General features: G+C 41.6%; 1 protein-coding gene and 1 long non-coding RNA gene across 2 annotated transcripts in view; one reads left to right on the top strand and one right to left on the bottom strand.

Moving 5' to 3' along the window:
- Positions 1–24,702, bottom strand: part of ATP9B (ATPase, class II, type 9B) — a 151,572-nt gene that overhangs the window by 34,890 nt on the left and 91,980 nt on the right. Inside the window, exons 12-13 of the mRNA XM_010855064.1 lie at positions 11,800–11,960; positions 767–909 (exon numbers count right to left, since the gene is read on the bottom strand). Coding sequence (XP_010853366.1) covers positions 767–909; positions 11,800–11,960 — 304 coding nt within the window. The remainder of the gene's footprint in view (positions 1–766; positions 910–11,799; positions 11,961–24,702) is intronic.
- Positions 8,253–14,129, top strand: LOC104999527. Its single transcript, XR_826608.1, has 3 exons — positions 8,253–9,866; positions 10,498–10,668; positions 14,090–14,129. It is a non-coding gene; the product is annotated as an uncharacterized LOC104999527 (long non-coding RNA).

The following is a 24,702-nucleotide window of genomic DNA, read 5'->3' as shown; positions in this document are numbered from 1 at the left end:
AGGATTGAACCCGTGTCTCCTGCAATGGCAGGGGGATTCTTTACCACTGCCAATGGTATGGTATAATATGGGAAACCCATATTTTCTTTACCATTTATAGATTTTACTTCTAGTTGGCTAAGAATTACAAAGGAATTTACACCATGAATCAGTCAGTCAAGAAGGGATTTTAACCCTTAGATATGGCTCTTGTTATAGTTCTGGATTCAATTTGTCATTTATTTAGTATGTTATGGACTGACAAGAATTCTTTGATGAAAAAATTAAAAAATGAAATAAAGACAAAGCAAATTTGGAGCAGGGGACCCTATGGGGAAGAACCATTGTAGAGAGGCTCTTTGGAGAACGTTACTGTTAAAACAAACATCAAATTCACAGATCTTATTAATCCTCATTTTCTTCTACCAGTTTGTAACTACCATTCTATAATAAACAAGCCCTGTTAGCTCTTAAGAAGCTACCAGAAAGGTGTAACACAGGCAGTTAAATAGAACAAAATCACAAGTGTAAGGATGTGGAAGTTCAAAACACAGAAATAAGTTTTTAAAAGTCTAAGAATCTCACATCTCGCTAATTCTGATGATCCTGTTATGTCAGAATCGGGAGACTGGCTGGAGGCCAGTTTCGCAGTCAGTCTGGGGATCGCTGTGAACTCAGCACTCTCACACATGTGCATACACACCCATACACACGCGTGGGCACAGGCAGGCCAGGGTCCCCCCACCCCCGCCCAGATGCCTCCAGGTGCGCGTGGGCAGAGCGGCACCTGTCTTGTCGGTCAGCAGGTACACCAGGCGCCCCAGCTCCTCCGGGATGGTGCTGGTCCGGACCACGGTGCCGGGAATGTGCTCGTCTCTCATGATCATCCACCCGTAGGCAGCCTTGCCCATGTCCAGGTTCACACGCAAACTGCCAGAGAAAACCCACTGCAGTCGTTAGTGACTCAACACCTCATGTCCAGCATACTTTCGATAAAAATTCATTTACAGAGACATGCATTCTCTGTAATGTGAGGTGGAAGAGATAGATCACAGTGGATTTCAGACTTTAAGAGAAATGAATTTGTTGACACCTAAGTCAGCAGGCCCCTTCTCAGCCAGTTGCTCATCCTTCGCCCATCAGCCTGGTTTGCGATGCAGCTGGAAGGACCTGGGAGAGGTGGACAGCAGCGTGGGTCCGGGCTCAAAGGGGCCAGCGACACGCGGGAGGAAATCACCCCGAATCACTGAGCATCAGTATCTGAGAGGGGTCTTGACATCCATCCCCGTGATTCACAAGAACAAAGGAGAAGCTCCCCGCCGTGGAGGAGGCCGTGAAGGGGAGCAGGTTCAGGAGGAGGCTGGGCGAAGGCCCTCCGAGCACCAGCCCCTGAGCATCACGTTCATAAAAACAGAGCAGAGCCACTGTGTATGAAGGAAAAACACCTTCAACTAAGACGATAACACCATATAGGGAGGAAGCAGAGCTTATGTTCACTCTGATTCACACTGGACATCTTGATCAAATGTCAGTCCATTAAAAATTTTCATTTTTAATGCCAAAAGTTTCTAGAAGCTCAAACTTCAAACACCAAGTCGACAGAGTAATTATCATCACTTACTTTAAGTTACTTTTTAGTTAGATATTTAACTTACTTTTTAGTTATGTTCTAATTTTATGGAACTTCAAAACACAGGCCTCTGTTCAACTGGTATTGGATTGGCCAAAAAGTTTCTTCTGTTTTTTTCCGTAAGATGACTCTAGTAGCACTTAGTTATCTTTAACTTCATTGACACAATTTTGTTAAGATTGTATTGTGACAGTTGTCATAGCATGCATAAAAAAAAAATGAATAAAATTGCTGAATTTTTGTGTAGCCATTTTAATACTGAAGATGGAAAAAAAGCAACATTTTTGGCATATTATGCTTTATTAGTTCAAGAGAAGAAAAAACACAACTGAAACACAAACAAGTTTTGTGCAGTTTATGGAGAAATTGCTGTGACTGATCAAATATATCACAAGTGGTTTGTGAAGCTTCATGCTGGAGATTTCTCGCTGGACGATGCTCCGCAGTTGGGTAGACCGGCTGACATTGATAGCAATCAAATCGAGACATGAACTGAGAATAATCAATGTTATACCACATGGGACACAGCCAACATACTCAAAATCAAGTTTTCAAATCAAGTGTTGAAAACCATGTGTACCAGCTTGGTATGTTAATCATTTTGATATTTGGGTTTCACACATGTGAAGTGAAAAAAACCTTCTTGATGGTATTTCCACATGTAATTCTTTACTGAAACGTAATGAAATGTTCTGTTTTTAAAACGAATTGTGACAGGAAACGAAAAGTGGATACTATACAAGAATGTGGAATGGAAGAGATCATGGGGCAAGGGAAATGAACCACCACCAACCACACCAAAGGCTGGTCTTCATCCAAAGGTGATGTTGTGTAAATGGTGGGATTGGAAGGGAGTCCTCTATTACGAACTCATTCTGGAAAACCAAACCATTAATTCCAACAAGTACTGCTCCCAATCAGACCAACTGAAAGCAGTGCTTGACGACAAGCCTGGGGAATTAGCAGAAAATACATTGGCTTCCATCAGGATAACGCAGGACCTCAAGCTTTTTTGCTGACCAGGCAAAAACTGTTACAGCTTGGCTGGGAAGTTCCGATCCATTCGCTGTATTCACCAGACATCGCACCTGCAGATTTCCATTGATTTCAGTCTTTACAAAATTCTCCTAATGGAAAAAATTTCCATTTCATGGAGGACTAAAAAATGCACCTGGAACAGTTCTTTGCTCAAAAAGACAAAATGTTTTGGAATGATGGAATTATGAAGTGACTGAAAAATGGCAGAAGGTAGTGGAACAAAATGGAGAATATGTTGTTCAATAAATTATTGGCGAAAATGAAAAACATGTCTTTTACTTAAAAACTGAAGGAACTTTTTGCCAACCCAATACTTTATAGTTACACTTTTTCTGAACAAAAAATTTTTATTAAGCCTTCTATTTTGAGTATTATAATAATAGCTACCATATACATATTTAAGCTCATTATATTACTAATTTAGCAACTGTGAAATTTTCTAGAGACCTACTCCAAATAAGTGGGAAAACGGCTGCAGTTCTAGATGGTCAGTTGAATCAGAGGCAGTTATGACCTTTACTGCTAAATAATGTTGTTTCTGTTCAGTCACTAAGTCCTGTCTGACTCTTTGCAACACATGGACTGTAACCAGGCTCCTCTGTCCATGAGATTTCCCAGGCAAGAACACTGGAGTGGGTTGTCACGCCCTCCTCCAGTTACACACATTAGAAAAATGAAATAAACTATCTTCACGAGCTAGCGTGTTCAAGAGTGTCACCGAGAGGAACATGTATGAACCTGCTTTATGCTATGGTGAGAAAATACGAGGTTAATTTTAGAACACAGAGGTCATCTTAACAGTGCCACTTTCTTTCCCCATGTTTCTTCCCCATGGCCACAGAAGTGTCTGAGGGGGTAGCCTGGACCCTGCACAAGTGAGGTGCGCAGCGTGGACTGTGGCATACCACCCAACCCCCCCACTCCCCCGCCCCCCCGCCTGACACGGCCTGCTGCATTTAAACTTAATTTGTTACAATTAAACCTGCACATTTATCAGGACCAGGTAAGCCAGCTGCAGGGCACACCAGGCTCCTCAGGGAGTGAAGCTACCTGAGATAATTCACACATACTTCACCAAAGAGAGGCTTATTTTTAGATCCTAATCTGAGCAAAAGAAAATAAAAGTCATTTAAATGACAAGCTTTATCTAAAGTAATCAAAACTTTTTCCTGTAAATAGTCATTTAAAGGAAAAAAGCTCAGATACAATTTTATCTGATTTCTCCCTCCCCCAAATGTTTTATTCTATGATTCTTTAAAATTTTCATGACACACCACAGATGGCAAGCGATGGTTCAACAATGTTTTCACCAGGTGATTTGCCCATGGCTCTCAGGACCAACCTGGACCAATGCACCCACATGTGTGATGGGGTCAGGCTCACGTTTCTTGAGTAAGTCTGTAACCATGAATCTTGAACTTGGATGAAACTGTTTCAAGACAGGTAGTAAGTACAAGTACACAGTTTAGAAGTAAGGGTATTTGTCTTGGAAAAACGTATTTCCATCTCTTATCTCAAATGATTCCTATAGTTAGCTTTACAAATATATATATAGTTAGCTTTTCAAATATAGTCAGCTTTTCTGCAAAGAAACAAAATCCAAATAAACCAAAAACAACAAACACCACATAGCACACAAACATATTATACCACGAACAAGAGCCAGAGGAAAAATACAAGAGAAAAAAACTGCGGAAGGTGTGAGATATACACATGGGACAGGCGTGGACTGTAGCCTGGACACACAGGGAAACTGAGAAAAATATTTGCATGAAATAGGCAAAAATAAAAATGGAATAGTCAAGTCCATAAATAAATCAAATTTTAGAACTAAAATAATACCAATAACTGAAATTTAGAAATTAGTTTAATGCCTGATTAGATATAGCCAAAGATGAAATCAGTGACTTGGAAGACAGGTCATTAGGAATATTATTTATTAACAGAATAAAGCAAGAAACAAAAAAAGGTGGAAAGTACAAAAGTAAAACAGAAGAAACAAAGGGTACGGGTGAATCTCTGCCCACCCAGAACAGGACAACGGCAGTATATTTAGGGACAAACTGAGAATGTTCTTGGATGAGTGGAAGAAACCTATCTACAGATTCAGGAACAGACATCTATCTAGACACACTGTGTCAGAGAGCAGGACACCACCAACAAAGAGCACACCTGAAAGACGCTGGGAGGGTGCCGGGGGTAAGACCGAAATGAAAAGCAGCAAACAGCAGCCGCAGAAGCCTGAAGAGAGCAAGACAGACGTGACAACGCAGAAACCTATCCACAGGTGAAACTGTTTTTCAAGAGGAGAAATCTGGAGTTCCCAACAAAGAACCTCTCTAAACAAAAACTGAAGAATTAATTTCTGACAGAAGGAAAATTATTCTACATGGAAGGTCTGAAAGGTAAGAAGAATAAAACATTGATAAACCAAAATTAAGAGGGAATGTGTAAAACAGTAATCTCATACAGTTTAAGAATAACTACAATTAGGATAAATTACAAAAATGGATTAGGTCAGAAGGGGCAAATAGAGTTAAACATTTGTAAGATGACGTGCAAAGGAAACTAATACCTTTAGACTCTGAGAAATTAGGAATGTTTTAAATTTCAAGGATACATACTAAAAAGAACAGAAACTCTTATAAAACCTACAAACTACTAGAGAAAAGGTGGAATTGAAAAAAAAATGGTAAGAAAGGAGAAAAAATACAGAATAGAACTATACATTAAAAGCACAATATAAAATAATAGATTTAAACTAAAAATACAACAGTATTACAATAATTGTGTATGCACTAAATAGTCAAAAACTATGAGTAGATTAAAATTAAACTTTATGCTATTTACAAGAGACACATATAAATAATAATTACACAGAAAAGTTGAAAGAAAGATGGAAAAAGACATGCCAAGCAAATTAAAGCCAGCTGGCATCACTATATTAACATAAAGCAAAGTAGAATTTAATGCAAAAAGCCTTAGCAGAGATAAAGAAAGTCACTTTCTATTGAGAAAATACATAGTTCAGCAGAAATATGTAATGATTTAAACTTGGATACCATCAACAGTAAAGTCACAAAGTATATAATACCAAAAATAGAATTCAAAGGAAAAATAGATGAATTCACAATACTGATGGGTGATTTTGGCACCATCCTTAGTAACCGTTAGAAAAGGTTGAGAAAACAAGCAAAAGGTACAGAGAAACTTATGAACAAGATGAACAATCCTGACCTAACAGACTGTGAAGCACTGAGACCAACAATTCAGACTTCATGTTCTTTTCAAGTACACAGTGAATGTCCACAAAAACCAACTAAATATTGGACCCTATAACTAGTCTCAAAATATTTCATAGATGTGCAATAACAAATGGCATGTTTTCTGACAACAATGCAATTAAGCCAACTATGAACAGAGACATGTTTAGAAAAGTCAAATATGCTCATAAACTAAGAAATAACTTTGTAATAACCACGGGTCAAAGAAGAAATCACAGTGAAGATTAAACAATCTGTAGTTGACAATCACAAAAATACTACACATGAAATCTTCTAGGATGCTGCCAAAGTAGTACTTATATAGAAATGTATAGCCTCAACTGCATATATTCAAAAAGGTAAAAATATGAAAACCAGTGAGTTAATCATCTATCTGAAGAAGAAGAATACAAACCAAAGAAGGTAGGAGGAAAGAAATAAAGTAAGTTAACATTATTAAAATAGGAAAATATTACATAGCCTTAGGGAATCAATAAAGTCAAGAGTAGGTTTTCCTAAAGACTACTAAAGATGACAAAACCACTGGAAGACTAATCAAGAAAAAAAAAAGAGAAGGGGCAGAAATAAGTATCAAGAATAAAGACGATCAATACCACAGATCACACTTATAAGAAGAGATTATAGGAAAACATTATCAACAAACTTTAATAAAAATTTTTGAATATTTAGGTGCAGGTGATGTATTTCTTGAAAACCATACTTTCCAAAACTGACTCAAGAAGTTAAAAACTTGAAATAAAGTTTTCTGACTAAAGTTAACTACTTAAACTTTAAGTATTTAAGAAATATAAATAAACCAGTAGAGAAATCAAACAACCTTCCACAACAAAAAGTTCAGGCTGACGCGGGCTCCTTGATGTGTAAATGTCCAAGGAATAAATAATTACAATTTCAAACAAAAAATTTTGGAGAAGACTCATTGATGTATTTTAAGAGAACAGCATAATCTTGACACTAAACACCAAAAGACGATGTGAGAGGGAGGCATAAGTTAATCTCACTCAGATAAACCAGTGCAAAAACTTCACAAAAATGACAAGCAAATGGAATCCAGTAATGCATGAAGGAGTATTATACCATGACCAAGTTGTGCTTTTCCCCCCAAATAATACAAAGCAGGTGTGACATCAGAGAGTCAGTTGGTATAATTTGGCAAATGAATATCTGAAGAAGAAAAACTTAAGATGAAAAATCATCTCAAAAGATTTAGTAGCAATGTTTAAAAAATTAGTGATTTAAAGACAATTTTTAACAAAATAGGAATAGAAACAACTTCTATTATATATTGTAAAGAAGGGGTTCTGTAAAAACTTCTAGCATCCTTACGATGAAATGTTGAAAGCTCTGCCTTTCACACCGGGAACAAAAGAAGAATGTCCGGTATCACTAACATTAAGCTAGAAATCGTTGCTGCAATGACAAGGAAAAGAAAGAAAGGGTGCAAAAAAACTGAAAGAAAACAAGCTATCATTATCTACTGACTAGGTGATTATCTACAGAAAAAAACAGAATAGATTTCACATTAATAATTAGAATCAATAAAATTTTACCAAAATAGATGGATTCAACCATTTTTACAGAAATCCATTTTATTTCAAAAAATGGCATTTATAACAGCATTTGAAAAATGTCAAGTATCTAAAAATAGTTCTAACAAAAGTTATGCAAGATTTCAATGAAAGTTTTTAAAAGGTTTGAGATGTTAGAAAAGACCTAACACAGGTAAGAGATATTCCACAGTCATGGTTTGAAGATTTAGTATTAAATGTAAATGACCAAGGAGAGCCTGCATGTGCGCTCAGTCGTGTCTAGCTCTTTGCGACTCCGTGGACTGCAGCCCGCCAGGCTTTTCTGTCCATGGAATTCTCCAGGTAAGAATACTGGAGTGGGAAGCCATTTCTTTCTCCAGGGGATCTTCCCAACCCAGGGATCAAATCCTGTCTCCTGCATTAGCAGGTGAATTCTTTACCACTAGAGCCACCTGGGAAGCCCAACCAAGGAGAGCAAAGGCATTCAATGAACACATGGAGGACTTGTTTTTATCAAATACCAACTTACTATAAGGGCTTACGAATTAAGGCACTTTGTCATTTGGTCAGGAAAAGACAAAAAGACCAGAACAGGGAAGCCAAAATAGACCTGTGCATATATGAATACTTAGCATGTGACAGAGAGGACCCTAGATCATTGGGAAGAGGTGCTTTCTATAAAGGGTGCTAAGAGAACCGGTGTGGGAAAATATGTGAAAATACTACTTCACACTATTAACCCCCGCCCCCCCCCTGCCCCCCACAAAATAGGAAACAACAACAAAAGCACTTTCAGTGGTCAAAGAGAAAACTGATGAACTTCTAGAAGTTAACACAGGAAGACAGCTTCACCATTCTGGAGTAGAGGAGGAATTCTTAAACGTACAGAGTAAAAGGCAACAACAAAACAGAATTATAAATTTGACAATGTAAAATTAACAATTTTATTTATAATTTAACCACTGGGTGAGTAAAAATTCAAGTTAAAGACTGAGAAAGATTATCAGCAGAACAGAGAACTGAAAAAGAACTAACATCCAGACATCATAAGTAACTACAAAGCAGTTGTAGTAACTTCCCAGCAAAGCAGATTCCATCAGGTTTCAAGAGCTGAGAATAATTCTCTGTGCCTGGAAGCTCCACAGCCTCTGCAGGACATGTGCCAGCTCTGGCCTCAAAACTATTCTTCCTTTCCCCGCAAATGTAGCACATGCCTGCAGCCAGGCCGTTCTATCAGCCCATTTCCAGCCGTGGAGAATTCCAGCCCATTTCTCCCACACAGAATTTTGGGAGTCTGGCAGGCTTCTTATTTTGTTCTCTCTGTCCCTTCCAGTCCAAGACGGCAGTGTTACTGCTGATACAACATTTTCAAAAACTCTGAGGGTCTTTTGTCTGTGTCATGGGGGGACCACACCGTCAGACAAGAGCCCCTCCACAGGTCTTTGCTGGACAAACCCATCTATTCTTCACTCCTGCTGAGATGGCTAAGTGGATCTAAGAGTCACAAACCTCCCTTCTTCAGCAAAAGGCTGTCCAGCCACACCCTAGGACTTCCCTCCAGTGCATGCTTTCCACACACCGAATCTTCTAAGGTTAGCATCTTCTGCAGTCTGGAGAGACTGCAAATGTCCCAAGCCGAAAGTAACTGAATATCATGCCGAGGTCTAAGTAAGGTTGAAAGTACTCTTTCCCCTAAGCATTCTACCTGGAAAATGAAGCTGGCAGGTTAGCACAAACTTGTGATGCTGCAGGAAGGGTATCTGCCCTATAAATAATTTGACAAAAATCTAAGTATTTTCCTTCAATAAAACTCCAGGAAAGTTAATCTCTAAATTCTGAAGCAAATGTTGTGCCTGTGTTAGCTAACATTTTCAACACTCCCTTCTTGGTGTGCTGACCAAGCAGAGCTCTGGGCAGAGCACCGGGCGTCCCACCAAGCGGTCAGCTGGTAGAATGAATACGTGGGCATTTCCCTGGCAAGCCTTCCCACACCCGCTGATTTGGCTGCTTGACTCAGAGTGAAAGAGAGGAAAATGGTCTCCCAGGCCACACAAACACTCATCAACGTCAGTGTTTCCACAAAGACGCTGTACCCACAAGAGGCACTCCAGTGTTTCCTGGAAGGAACGCCGCTGTCGCCTCGTCAAATATCACCTTGCTTCTGTTGCCCACATAAGCCTCCCTGGCTCAGCATTGCTAAGACACTTGTTTCTGATCATCAACGAGACTGTCACGCAGCATTTCACAGCATATGCAGAAAACACAGTGACTAGAGACATGTAATGCAAGTTCCTGACCTGAGGCAACTGTACACGCACCATGAAGAATTCTGATGGTTGGCTTTGTGCTGTGAGAGAAACAAACGACTTAAGGAACACATATTTATTTCTGATTACAAAAGTCGAGGTAAGTCTTATACTATTTTCCTTGAAAGATGAAGTAACTTGTATCAGGTGACTCAAACAAATTTAATTCTGTAGAGAATTTCAATAAAACCGCTCTCTTTTCTTCAAACAGAAAAGCCTTTTAGAGTGTTAGGTCAGTAGAAGAAAAAGCACTTTATTTTCCAGAACTGGTACTTTGAAAAAGAGAAAAGACTATTTTAAGACTAATTTAAAATTGATTCTTCGTTAAGCGCAGAAACATATTTAGTAAATACTAAAATGTATTGCTATTTATATTTTAATGGAAACTTTGCAATGAGAAAACAAACTTGGTTGAATCAAATGTTAAGCCCCTAAATCAGTGTCCTCTATACGTTTTACATTTTACTGTGTCATCCCTTCTGCTAAACCTGTATAACTGCATCCTCACACTATGAAAAGTGAGGAAAAGTGTCACGCTGAGGTGCATGTGAGCATCTCAGAGACAGACAGAGGTGCAGTCACACTTCATCCAGCGAGTCTCTCCAAGCTTGACTAAGCATGTTAATCTAAATATAAAACTGTTGATGGAAAAACTAGAACAAGCCAGATTTGCACAGAGCCTTGTACCTTTCTCATTTTGTAATCAGATTTTTTTTTTTTGGCCCCACCAGTGGCATGCAGGGTCTCAGTTTCCCGCCAGGGATTGAACCCAAGCCTCACACAGTGGAGTGTGGAGTCTTAACCACTGGACTGCCAGGGCAGTGCCACATAAGCAGACTTTTTAAAAGGATATACAGACTTAAAAAAAGGATATGTGTGAATGCTAATATACTTATGTATAGGTAAGTATGAACATTCTTACTTCTAAGTCTGTAAGTATATCCACATCTGAAAGGTCTTACAGAATTTATCATTAGCTACAGAGATTATACATAATATTTCTTTCTTTCTCTTGTTATTGGGTATTATCTAATTTTTTTACTATAAATATATAAAATTGAAATGTGAGAAAATGATCATTAGTTTTTGTTTAAAAATAACTTATGTATTAACTTTCATGACTATAATTAGTATTTCCTATTAAGAGGATAAGGGGGAAACATGTCAAGTCTCTTTACATCATTAGTTTACTACAGAAAAGAAGAAAGAAATTAAACATAGTCATATTAAAAAACTGCAATAAAATCTGAATATTGTTCAATAGTTTCTATCAAAGACGGAAGTGCCCCAAAGAAGGAAGAGCACTCTTACCCAGCCTTTCTCGTTGTACAACAGAAATAGTCATGAAGGACACCACATAAAATTTCAGAACTGATAAAAGCAAAAGAATGAAGAAAAACAAGATTCATGAAAACAAAGGAAAAAACCCTAAGAAATCCCAAGAAAAGATGTGTTTCCTCAAGAGAGACGGGAGGAGATGGCCGTTGGCAGCTGCGGGACAGGGAGTTTGTTAACACCTGAGATAGGCCATGCGGATCTAGAGACTCTGCCCCTGGAGGCTGGCTGTCCTAGGGCAGGGCCCCCAGTGCAGACCTAGAGACTCCACCCTGGGAGGCTGGCTGTCCTGGGGCAGGGCCCCCAGTGCAGACCTAGAGACTCTGCCCCTGGAGGCCGGCTGTCCTGGGGCAGGGCCCCCACTGGGGTTCAGGGCGGGGGGTGGGGGGTCGCCTCACATCAGGGGGTGGGGCTCACACCGGCAGATTCTGGGCTCAGGACTTCCAGTGCTGAGAGCGCTGGGGCCAAGGGTAACAGAATGGACCCCTCTACCTTCTTCTCAATGGGGAGTTTCAGGCACACGCTCACTTCTCAGAGTCAGTGCCCGCAGTGAAAGGGAAGCAGCCATGGTTAGAGTCAGTCCCTTATCTTCCCTCTTTAGTTCTAAGTGTATCATTTCTTTCACACTGAGAACAACACATTCAATAACATCATATTCAATGAAACCAGACACTGGTTTTCCTCATCCTTAAACTCACCTTATGGGAATGATGTAGGAGAAGAGGAGGAGAAAGCGGAAGAGACTGCGGTACCAGGGGCCTGCAAATCCCTGCAAGGTCACCATGACAACCGAGAGGGCAACCAAGGCCAGAAATAGTGCTTTGGTCAGCTGGTTGAGTTCAAGATCCAACAGACCAACCTGAAAGAAAATACAGAATTAGCAAAGAGCCACAGTGTCTCTAATTTTACAAGTCTAAATACATGGTAGGGATGACTTTCTTTTGTATTAGCCTTTATTACAATAAAACACATTTTCTTGGGAAAACTTATGACATTTACAGTTTTTCCCAAAAAGTGTTCTAGAGATTCAGGGAGAATTTCTGGAAATGAGTCCCGGTCCCCAGAAGGTTTCCAGAAAGAGGCTACTGAGAAAACACAAGTCCTGAGAGCCTCTCTCTGAACGAAGACGTTTTGACTACTGCTGGACAGAAGGGGACGCACAGGCGCACAGCCGGCTCCTGCAAGAGCACAGGTGCCTTTTCCTCCGCACGGGCCAGGCCAGAACAGGCCGGCTGTCTGTCATCCCCCTCAGCCAAGAGCCTCTCTGAAAAGAACTTCTCTTGATTAAGAAAAAAAGCAACAGATGGAATAGTTAGCTTGCAATGACAACTGGTTAATTTGCAGAAGTCCTCCACTGGAGGTTCTCCCAGGAAGGTATGCGACACTCAGATTCAGTTTGTGGATTATTTACCAGCTAAGCAAGATATGGGAAAATTATGTCAGTAAGAATTCATTCCTTTTTTGTGTGTGATCTGTGCGGGATCTTGGAGGTAGAAAAGGTGAGACATCCAAACACCGCCCGTCCTACAAGCTAAGAGAACACAGCTGAAGCATGCAACTTCACTTTCCAGCCCAGTAACCTCCACCCAGTCTTCCTCCCGGCCGAGTTTCATGGCTGAAAGACCACCGTGCAACGTGGTGTGGCGGGCAGGGAGGGGCGTGGGGAGGGCAGTGTGGGGCTTTGCAGAAAGGCTTTACAGCCGCAGAGAGGAGAAGGGACGCCACACTGCGGCTGAGATGCCTCAGGACGCCGTGTCCAGGCCAGTTTGGGTGCTGGCTGCGCAGCTTTGGGCGAGATGGGCGTGTTTCCCGTCCGTGACTGGGCAACTGGGGGGAGGAGGCGCACAGCACAGGGAGCACGGCCTCCAGCATGGAGCAAGACTACAGGCATGGTGCTACTGTTCTCACTACCAGGACCACTTTCTTTATTGCTGAGAACGTGCATCTGAGTCTCTGCTTACTAGCCGTGTGGCTGTGGAGAACGTTTCACACTCTCTAAGCCTCACTTTCCTCCATGGTAAACTGGCGCTGCCCATCTCCTAATGGAGGTGCCGGGAGCCCAGACAGCGTGCCCCACCCTCAGGCCAGGGCCCAGCAGGTATTAATAGAGCCGCTTACTCCTAAGTTTTATGACACTAGCAGAAAAGTGAATCCTATCGGGTTATCTGTCATTTGAGTTTCTCCTGTATCTGGTACAAATTTTGAAAAAGAGAAATTAAAAAAGGAAACATGAATTACCAAAACTACCAAAAGCAGGACTTGGGAGTCTGATTATCAACTCCATTTAAAAACCAGCATGACCAGGACAAATACCTTTATAAACACCTTAAATTTAAAACTTGAAGAATTACTAAGCTGCTTAATAACAGTTTACTTTGTAGTACCTTGTCAAATATCACTTCTTTGGCCAATAAAAGGCTAGTCTTTTCCATACCTCACATATTTAGTGTATATCTTGTTTTGATTAATATTTGCCACAAACCCTCATGATGTTAGAACTTGTAGTTAGAAAGCACTTGTAGTTAAAAAGAAAACTGTCAGAAAACCCATTAAGTGCAGCAGTGAAGAAAATTCATTCATTATACAAGTAAGTTTAAATGTCTACTACATTTTTTGCTAAACTCTAAGGTTATGAAAAATGAAGGTGTACAGTGGTAAAAGAATCACTTGCCAATCCAGGAGATGCAAGAGATGTGAGTTCAGTCTCTGGGTTTGGAAGATTCCCTGGAGAAGGGAATGGCAACCCACTTCAGTATTCTTGCCTGGAAAATTCTATGGACAGAGGAGCCTGGTGGGCTACAGTCCATGGGGTCACAAAGAGTCGGACATGACTGAGCACACATGCATGCTAAGGTTATGAAAACTGAGTAAACTACAAGATTTCACCTGGGGAGAAACAGTCAGTCTAGCAGGAAATGTTACATGTATTAAAAAGCAGAGACATTACTTTGCCAAAGGTCTGTATACTCAAAGCTATGGTTTTTCCAGTGGTCATGTACGGATGTGAGAGTTGGACCATAAAGAAGACTGAATGCCAAAGAATTGATGCTTTTGAACTGTGGTGTTGGAGAAGACTAATCATTCCTAAAGGAAATCAATCCTGAATGTTCGTTGCAAGGACTGATGCTGAAGCTCCAATACTTTGGCCACCTGATGTGAAGAGCTGACTCATTTGAAAAGACCCTGATGCTGGGAAAGAGTGAGGGCAGGAGGAGAAGGGAATGACAGAGGATGAGACGGTTGGATGGCATCAGTGACCCAATGGACACGAGTCTGAGCGAGCTCCAGGAGATGGAGGACAGGGAAGCCTGGCTGCTGCAGTCCGTGGGGTCGCAAGTCAGACGACTGAGCAACTGAACAACAACAGTAGGAAAGGTAAGATGAACACGAGTGATACGTCCTGTAAGAGGGGAGTCTTCTCTAACCAAGCTTACGGACAAAGTTACCTCTTAGAGCTGACGATCAGCATCGCTGTTGGTGGACACCTTATAGCCTTTAAAGAGGTTGCACAAGCAACGGGAATGACACCAGGTACCCAGAAGCAACACGACTGAAAGTGTGTTTAGTGCATGCACCCTACTTTCACACCCGACCCAGACACTGCAGGGTCCCCTGGGTGGGCTGGGAGCCACTGGGCCCTGGGGTAGGGGTGAGGGCTGAGGGTGATCTGCAGACCCCATCCCTCCGAGCCAGCCCCCAGCAGGCCCCGGCCCTCACTAAGCCCCCACCCTGCAGACTCAGCCCCTCAACTGGCCCCTTCCACCATGCCCTGCTCCTCACTATGTCCCCCAACACCCCAACAGGCCCAGGCCTGGGACACGTGGCTGCCTCTGGTCACGCTATTCAGACTCGGAACTCTGGAGACTTTCCCCGGGTCCTGGCGATGCCTCACGTCCACGTGCCTGCGGCTGATGAGGCCCTTCCTGGGCCTCATGGACTGGCCAGGTATGCAGCACTCCCTGGAGGTGGGGCGCCCTGCCTTCCTGGCGGTCACTTCCAGCACAGTGCCCCGGCAAGTGGGCAGTGGGGCCAGCTGGTCCAGGACGAGTCATGCGAACAGTGTTCTGGAAGCTTCTCCGGCAGCATGGGGCGGGGCCTCCATGAGAGCAGGCAGTGGGGACCTGGACGCCTGATTTATCAACTCCATTTAAAAACCAGCACGACCAGGACAAATACCTTGCAATCTCCACTACTTCAACTACTACATAGTTTATGCTTGAATTATTGAGAAAAATAGGGTTTTGGATTAAAATGAAGAAAAATTAAGCCAGGGAAGTAGAGCATGTTTCAAAGCCTGGGCCTCCGCGGTGACAAAGGCGGCCTGAGTTCCAGGCCTCGGGAGGGTCAGATGAAGTCATTACTCATTCAGTCAGGGAGAAAAGACTCAATTACCTCAACGTAAAGATGCTATCAATGAATGCAAAGTGCATATTTTACCCTATTCATCCAAATCCCATTAAAAAGTGAAAGGAATGATTTAATCTGGCCTTCCAGAGTTGGTCTTTTTTTGTAATAAAATAAAGAATCACTGTCTTGCAAAATGCATAACCACTACCTCACACTTTCCCCTGCGTTGCGGCAGTGAAGGAAGGTCTGTCAAGAGGCAGGAGGAAGCGGTCAGCAGTGGGCACCAAATTTCCTTTGAAACAATGCCCCATGTGGGACTGAAACGTTACCAGCGGCCACTGCACTCTGATGCACAGTTCACTCCAAGTGTCAATGTGCCTCCAGTGGAGGAGGACATGTGGTCAGCCGCCTGATGTGCCTGTAAGGCGGACATGCTGTCTTCTCCAAACACTTCCAGCTGAAAGGACGGAGTAACAAGTTCAGCAGAGTACACACAGCTTCTCAGCAGTGGGCTGTTCCCTGCCGTCTTTCAGGAGCCTTTTCTCAACTACGACTCTTCTTCCTGGAACACAACTGCACCACGCTACAGTATATATCAATAGTATGGTCTTATTGGAGAGGGGGGCTCAATTCTAACAAAACACAGCGAGGAGAACAGAGATATTTCAACTGTTTTTTAAAAGGTCATTTGCAATTAATTTTATACTCATTTTTCTAGAACACCCTTGAAAGTTTCTTCAACTTGCCTAAAATGCAGTCTGGACTCAAAAACTATTCACCATGAAAGCTAATTAACACTAAAGCTACAGATTCTATAAAGGTGGTAACTTGAGTTTTGATGTGAATCTCTTCCTTCTTTAAAAACTTTTAAAACACCTAAACAGGCCAGGTACCTTTTACTCCGATTTCAAAATCTTTTCACCCCTAACATATATTACTGATCAGTTGAAGTAATTATGACTGTACAAAAAAAGGTAAATTAAGTACACTAGGAAGTAACTTTCAACATTTTTGTAATTTCCTATATTAGTAAAGCAAATTTTCTTCCACTTGTCATAATATTTGTTTTACTTGAAACAACTGTGATAACAAAATTAAATACGCTACTGGAAATTTTAATCTCCAAGGGAAAATCTGTGCATAATGTCTAAGACACCACAATGGCTCTGGGAAGGGGCTGCTCTGGGGTAATGAGCACAATAATTGCCTGTATAATCTAAGACGCCACTAATGGCAGCGATCACAAATCCACTTAGCTCCTCTTTAATTTATGTACCAAGTTTTAAACAGCTAATGGTTCTCAGTAAAATAATGGTTTATACTAACAATGAAGGGTAAATACGGTAGCCTGCTTAATCAACGAAAGATCAGTCAGGTTTGTTAAGGCACTGGGGACGAATGAGACCCCACCTTATCTCAGCAACGCAGCGCCTCTCCAGCCTGTCTCAAAGTCCCCCCAAGTCCCCAAGAAATCAATGCAGAAGTCTCGTGTTATAAAAACTTAGTAGCAGAGAAAACGAAAGGCATTAATAAGCATCACCAACTGCTCTTCATGTGCTATTATCCTGGATTAATGTTATGTGAACATCCAAACTCTGTAACCTTCCTTCTAAACTCACATTTCCTTAACTACTACATGAAGGTATTCTACAATAACAAATCAGTAATGTGCAAAATGTCAAAAAGCCAATTTAAACTCTTGAAAAAACCTAAGTATCATTTTAATTTGTCCTGTATTTTCGCTGTAAACACATCTCAATTTGAAAAACAGAAAAGCCTCCAACCTACTAGCAAATACACTCAAGACAACTCTACACAGGCCAAAGCACAGCCTTACATGACAGAGATGACTGAGGGGAAACAGGGACATTGCTGTTGCTTGGTTTCCCTTTTAGCAGCTAAACTATTCTGGGATCAGCCCGTCGGTCCCACATCATTCAGAAATTGGGTTGTGACTACAAAGCTGACACAGGATCACTGCTTTAACCTCCTGAAATTACTATAAAAAGCACATATTTTTAAATATCTTAAAAACAAATCAGTCCCATATTTTCTACTTATGGCAGAATCTTAAAAATTAAAAAAAAAAAAAAGTAATTTTCAGTAATGTACTTCTGAAATTCTTACACTAAATGTAAACTTCTAAATGTTATGGCAATAACTTTTTCCAGTTTGGATTTTTAAAGTATTTTTTAAATTATAAAGTGATGCCATATAGCCCCTTTCCCCCTTCTTCTCCAGTTTATTTATTCATTCATGTTTGGACAAGAGCACCTTAGTCCTAAGTGTCTGCCCTGGATGCAGGCACCGCCCGCCCATAGACAACTCGGCTATTACCATTTACTGCCCCAGTGATCTGCGAAATAAGAAGTGCTTCTTTTAGCTGTTCTAGTCTATTGGCTCGATAATCTGTGCTTTAAAAGCTCCCTAAATAAGTATCAGCACAATAATTTTTAATGTTATATCACCTTAATTTTTAAAAGTCAAAAATCTATATTTACATGATACACATTTAAAAGTCTGTACTGAAAGAATAGTTCATATTATACATTTTTGCCTACAAATAAATTTTGCCCGACTATTCTATGTTTAGCACTTTAAGATTTTTTTCCCTTGCTTACCATACATTATCACATATTTCTTAATATTTAACATTCAAAAATAAAATGGGGTTGCTATATTTTTCATGTAAACAAACAAAAAAAGGCTTAATGCAAAGCTTAGCTACTGAACCAGGAAGTATAGCGCTTTGCATATTACTGTGAGAAACTCAAAAGAATGGGAGACCCAACACGAGACCTCCCGGAGCTGACACTACCTTGGTGCTGATTAGCTTCGTGTTCAGGGCGATACATGCCATCAAACCAGTCTGCCAGCCAGACACAATAAACATGTTTGTTGTTAGGGGCAAAATTATTCCTAAAACCTACAAACAGATTACTTGCTGAGTTTGAAGGGGGCTTCATGAATGAAGAATGAGGCTGTCTTTTCAAACATTCAACCTTCCAGATCATTTGAGAAATTTCAATACTGGCTTGGGCATTTGCTATAAAACATATCCACTCAACATTTTATAATTGTCAAAACTGTCAGAAAATGGCACATTATCTATGAACATGTTACATACACATATACACACGTCAGATCTTTTTTTTTTGCCAAATTCAGACTGACTTCTACATTCTTGTAGAATAATTTGGTCAAGCCTGTTACTATCTGACAGCATCTGTCATAGTAGAGCCTTTACTAAAGCATAACCAGTATATTAAAAAGTCATCAAATTTAAAGCAATATAGTGATTCTAAGTGGTAAAATTTTTTGTTTTTAATAATTATTAAATTATTTCAAATAGGTTCAACTTGTGACACATCAAAGCCATATTTAAAACCAAAAATGAGTAAACATAAATATGCAGAACAGTCTGGCAAGTATTTGTAAATTTAATTTGTACTCTATGTACACAACCTGCATTAAAATCTATAGCACTTAACATTTAAAAACAATTTTCTAGTGGACAGTAGTCTGGTCTTATCTTACAACAGCCCACACAGCTTACTGAAAAGCCAGGGACGCAAGGTGACTGCCCCTTACGAGTCACTGTCGTCCGAACACTGTGCGGAGTGCGATCTGCGTGCGCTGCCGCCATGTTCCTGCTGCCATTCGGCTACTCGCCGCTTGTACAGTAACATTTCTTTGCTGCGAAGAGAAAGCGAAAGCCAAGGAGCAGCATGTTGTAGCTTCACCAGCAGAGGGCGCTCAAGTTTGATGCTTTTTTCCCCCGCTGACTGCTGAAAGCCGCCTTTTCATGAAGCAGAACTTTGATCTTCAATCAGCCAATTTAGTAAATTTAATACATGTTATCTTAGTTTTATTAATGAAAAAATTACCCTAAATATCTATGTTGCCATGAAGAATCAAAGACAGAATTTATAGACTATAACATGATAAACTACATACGGGGGGAAATTTCCTAAAGAAAAACTTCTAGCAAATAAAGAATCATATTTTAAGATATGGCACCCAAAATACTGTAGGTAACCAGTACAACAGTATAGTGCTAAGGCTTTTAGAAAAAAAGATTCCGATCTACAAATTAAGTCAATAAAGTTGTAACAGCTTATATTAGTGGTACTGAGATCCTGCATGTATTTACCTTATTTTTGTCTTAACAATGTAGTAAGCTATCAGTTTTAACTGGTTTTGCCAAGACCACCCACCAATTCAAAATAATTGCGCCAACAGCCTAAGTTATCCACTGACACCAGAAACTTCAACATTCAACATTCATATAAGTGAAATTTGAGGTCAGGCATTTGATTTCAATTTAGTCTAATTAAATAAGCAGTTTATTTTGGTAATTTAATATTTACTTTAACAGATATTTTACAAATAGCATTAACCTACTCTTGAATTCTTACTATCTAAAAGCACAATACCCATGAGTTTAGGGATTAGTAACTGTGTTTAAACAAAAAAAAAAGTCTGGAAAAATGCCAGTAAGAGCAGGTTTTGTGTGTGGTCACTGGTACGCTAAGGAACTTTGTTTTATATTTCTTCAAAGATTTTTAAAGTCCCCACACTCTTGATAATTCTTTTTTCCCTTGAAACATGAAAAATAGATTTTCTTTCTAATAAAAGCTCTAAATGGTCCTGATATTTTTAAAGAAAGGTTTTTATTAGGAATCTTAAAATTTTAACAGACTCAGTAAGAAAGGGCTGTAAATCTGCTGAAATATGGGCTGTCGTTACCTTTCATTTTCTCGTGGATTTTTCATACTGAAGAGACTATAGTATTTACAGTTTTCTTCTGGGAGGTACGTGCATGTGTAGTTCTTTATTTTCTCCTGCATGTGCCAAGGCCCTTATTTTAAGTATCATTGTGCATATGTGTGTGTTCTAGAAACACCCTTAAGATACACTCTAAAATATAATTTATAAAATATATTACTGAATTAGAAAGTAATCTTCTCCTTTAAGCACATTAATAATACTGCTGTTAACATCTGGGCTCTGGGATTGCTCGCTGAGAGACGACTGCACACATCGCCAGAGCTTCTCACGCTGCCGCACCAGGGTCTCCAGCACAGGCCCGCCTCCTGTGAGAGTGCCTTCTGAACTCTGCAAAGAGCTGAAACAAGTACTTCCTGGCACCCAGAAGGGACACTGCAGGAATTACTCCTGCTACTGGCTTGGAACTGTGGGACCACAGGCGATGGGGAAGGCTGGGATTTAGAAGACACATCAGATCAGAACATGCCTCTTCCCAAGACAAGCGAGTGCCCGGCCAACCCCTGGTGGTCCCCCTTGAGCAGGAGGCATGGGGAACAGCTGGGCAGTCAGGCACCAGACCATCCCACTCCCTGGAGCTTGCCTGGGACACGACCTGAACAGTTTTTTTTTTTTTTTTTAAAAAGTGAATGAATTGGGGGGAGGAGGTGGGGAACACCCTCCACCTGCATATTTTCCTAATAAAATTTTGGGAAAAGGAATGGTTAAATTTTATCAGTAAACAAGGTCATTAATTTCCAGTGAAACTTTAACTTCCAGACCTAAATTTTTTTCATAAGAGGTCATGATAAAGATGAGTTCCTACAACAAAATCAGAGATTTGTTCAGTGATTCCAAATGTCACCATCTAAACTCTTCCTTTGGCAAACCAACATATTTTTACAGGTTTGTGCCAGGCAATGTATTAGACATTAGTTAACAATTTTTATATATAAGAGATTCCATGAAGTCTGGTTCCATTACGGACTACTTCCGTCCCATACATGGTAGTATAAAGTTGTTAATTCTAAGTTATAGTGTGTTAGAAAGCAAAAAGGATGATTAGCAGGAAAAACCCTTAACGCCTGCGTGCTGTGTGTGGTAGAGCTGAGTTCAGCGTGTTTCACGTCTGGTTCTCTGCGGGCGGCTTGGCACAGCGAGAACCTACACTGCATCACAAAGCCTGCGATCAGACGGTGTCACCTGCCCCCGCATCGCTGCTGGGGTTATTGTGCAAATATGTGGGGATTTATGGGCCACTTAAGGTCTCCACCCCAATCTCCAGATATCTGGCACCCATCATGACATAAAACCACTCAGTAGTGTTTTTAAATCAAGAGTCATTAGCTGACGTGACAAGATCTGTGTCTAAGATATTTACTGGAAACAAAGCTATGATCACTGTTTCACTGAACTCGTGAAATTCCCAGTGAAATGCATATCACCTCTTTGTGATTATGTTAAACACGGGTAAAGATACAGAAACCCTGGCCCTAAGGGCTGCTCTCAACCTGTCCCTACTCTGACCCACCACGCGGTTAATGATGGGTAAACGTACTCGCTTCTTAAGGCAGCGCAGGATGCAGGCAGAGGATGGCGGGAAGGGGAAAGGATGAGGAAAGGTACTGCCCTGGCCTAACACCTGACACCTGACTTTGAATCAATGTCAAAATCCATGGTTCTCATGATGTGCATTCTTTTGAAAGGAAAATGGAATTTAGCAGATTTACTGAAAATTTTAAATGACTAACATCACATGCTTAAATAAACTTTTCATCTTCCTAATTACCCTTTTATTATTAACTGTCTATTTAAGAGGTTTATTACCAGTATCTCAGCAAAATGTAACATACTTTAAACTATCTAAAATTTTTGTGATACATCTTCAAAGACATTTTATGAACAATTTCATACTTAATGGCTTGTAAGCAATCCCAAGAGTTGGGAATTGTGTGAAAAGTTGCCCAGATTGACAGATAAAGTGAAAAGGTCTGTATTAATTTCCAAATAAAGAAATGCATGGCGTGGTATCGCACGATGATTATACTCTAAAGTACCAATTAGAACGCATCAGAAACCAGAGCAAGTTGACACTCTACAATAAAGCAAATAATTTCCAGTTGGAGGGGCAGAAAATGTTAATATGCAATGTTCAAGACTACAAGAATCTTTGTAAAAGGAAGTAGCTAATAAGGTTTAATGATGCATGTCAGGAAGCCTCAGTATGTAGGGAAACACAGCTGGCTTCATTTTGTAAACTATTTGATATACACATCTTTCTAGTTCGCGATTATCAGCTGTGCCAGTGCCATGGGGGACAGCTTAGCCTTCAGATCGGGGCATTCTTCTTGTTCTCTAAATTACAAGTAAAACACATTAATATAATATGGTGCTATAGGCGAGTGCTCTGAGCGCAGCTTATCTGCTTGAGGAAGAGGATTAAAGAAGTCTTCTGCAGAATGTCGTGGAAACAATCCCACCAGCCTAATCGGCTGCTGAGCGCCAGGGCCATGAAAACAAATCATAAAGCGACAACACACTTGGACTCAGAGAAGCCATAACTTTCACAAGGCGTTCACCATCCTTCCCACCGCGTGTATTAAATGCAAACCAGCTGAGCACTGCTCCTCCTGAGAACGCTCAGCCCACACTGGGCTTTCTCCCTGGGGCACGCGAGCCCGAGCCAGGAGGCCCTGCACCGCCCACGGCGGGCTGTGCTCACGCCACCTCCGCGAGGGCCTGCCATAGCAGGCGACAGCAGCGCTCTGCACCAACAAACCTTCCACAAGGAAGCCCTGTGTCAGGCGACTTCCACACTCGAAAGCTCTCAGACCCAAGTTTATTCAGCCACTGGAAGACAACTGCTAGGTCACAACTCTGATACCAAATGTGTCAATCACTTGGACGCACTGATTTTAAATGTGAGTAAACGTATTTGCTGTTAAAAAAGTGCACCTAATGACAAAAGACGTTGCCCTAAACTAAAAGACCTAGGGTTCTAGTAATTGGTCGAGAATAGTCTTATGGCAAAATACACCCCAGGTTCTCCCTGGGGTGGGCAGGCCATTCACAACCAGAGCCATTCAGTGGGACCCGGCCCCCAGACTGCCCCAGGCACCTGGCTGATCGCTGAGGCGAGGAGAACCCCAGGAGCACGGGACAGGCGGCACCATGAAAGGGCACCAGTGAGCTAGGAAACGCCTTGGAAATCTCCAGGTGATGTGTCAAGGCTTCTCCCTCAAAAATAAAGGCTGGGGATTTTGTGACAGGGCTGGAGCCAGGAGCCAGGAGCAGCGAGATTTCAGAAAGACTTTGGCATTTTGACAGGGGAGGCACCATCACTGCCACGTCAGCACCGGACTCACTTGTCTGTGTCCTACGTGAAAAAACATGCTTCAGACAAGCAAACAAAACACATAACCAATTTACTTTAACAAGATTAACTCCACATAAGTAACTAACACACAAAGCAGCTTCATTTTGGTTGAAATTGTTTATAACTGATCACGTTCTGATTCCTTGTGACCTTGGCAATTTCCAAGCCAACGGCCTTCCTGGTTTGCCAGGTGCTTCTGCATGACTTCTGTTACGTGGTCCCAGTCCCGCCTGGTTACGGTTTCTCGTTCAGCCCATGGAGCAGAGGTGTGTGGCCAAGCTTGCAGCTCCTGGCCCCTGACTACAGCTGGGCTTCCCTGGCTGGCTGATGTGAACCAGAAATGATAATATTTCTGCTCTCATCATTAGATCTGCGGCTGGAATGTTCATTAACTACACAAACTTCCATGAGGTTCATGAAATGACGACTGGTCAGATCTTATCAAAATGCTTTCTTTCACTGTTTTTATTTAGCAGTGGTGAAACTTCCTCAACTGGCATCAGCTACTGTACTTTGGGAAAAGGAGGAGAGCCTAAACAAAGTGATTACACACCGCGGCCACGGGAGCAGAGAAAGCACAAGCTTGGTGAGGCCTGAGTCTTTCTCTGGTGAAGCAGCTCAAAGGCAAAGCCCCTGGCCTGCGTGCTCCCTGCAGAGCCCGCTGCCTGGGGGGCTTTCTGCCACGCGGCACGCAGGCTCTGCTGTGGATGACTCTGCCCAGCAGTGGCTGGCCCGGCGGGCAGAGGCCTCGGGACTCCGCTGTTCTTGAGACGGCCGGGTGGGGCAGGGGGCTTGTCGGTCAGACACCAGGGGCAGGGCGAGGTGAGGTGCAAGACTGGATCTAATGACCTCAAAGCTGCTAAACAGAAAGCACACCTGGAATTTCAGAAAACGAATGAGCAGCTGAGGAAACAATACATATGTTCACCTAAGATCTTAACAAAGGAACGCTGACGGAGGCCAGCTCAGGAAACCCCGCCCACGGGCTCAGCCCCTGAGTGTGACCGCAGACTCCACACGGTCAGCAGGCCGCCCAGACCGCAGCCAGAGCAAGCTCGGCGGGACGGGCAGGAAACCCCCGTCCTCCACAGCATGTCGGGAAAGCCCACCA

The sequence above is a fragment of the Bison bison genome, unplaced genomic scaffold (genome assembly GCF_000754665.1).
Source record: "Bison bison bison isolate TAMUID 2011002044 unplaced genomic scaffold, Bison_UMD1.0 scf7180017864353, whole genome shotgun sequence".
NCBI classification, from domain to species: Eukaryota; Metazoa; Chordata; class Mammalia; order Artiodactyla; family Bovidae; genus Bison; species Bison bison.
This window is presented reverse-complemented; position numbering and strand designations above follow the sequence as displayed.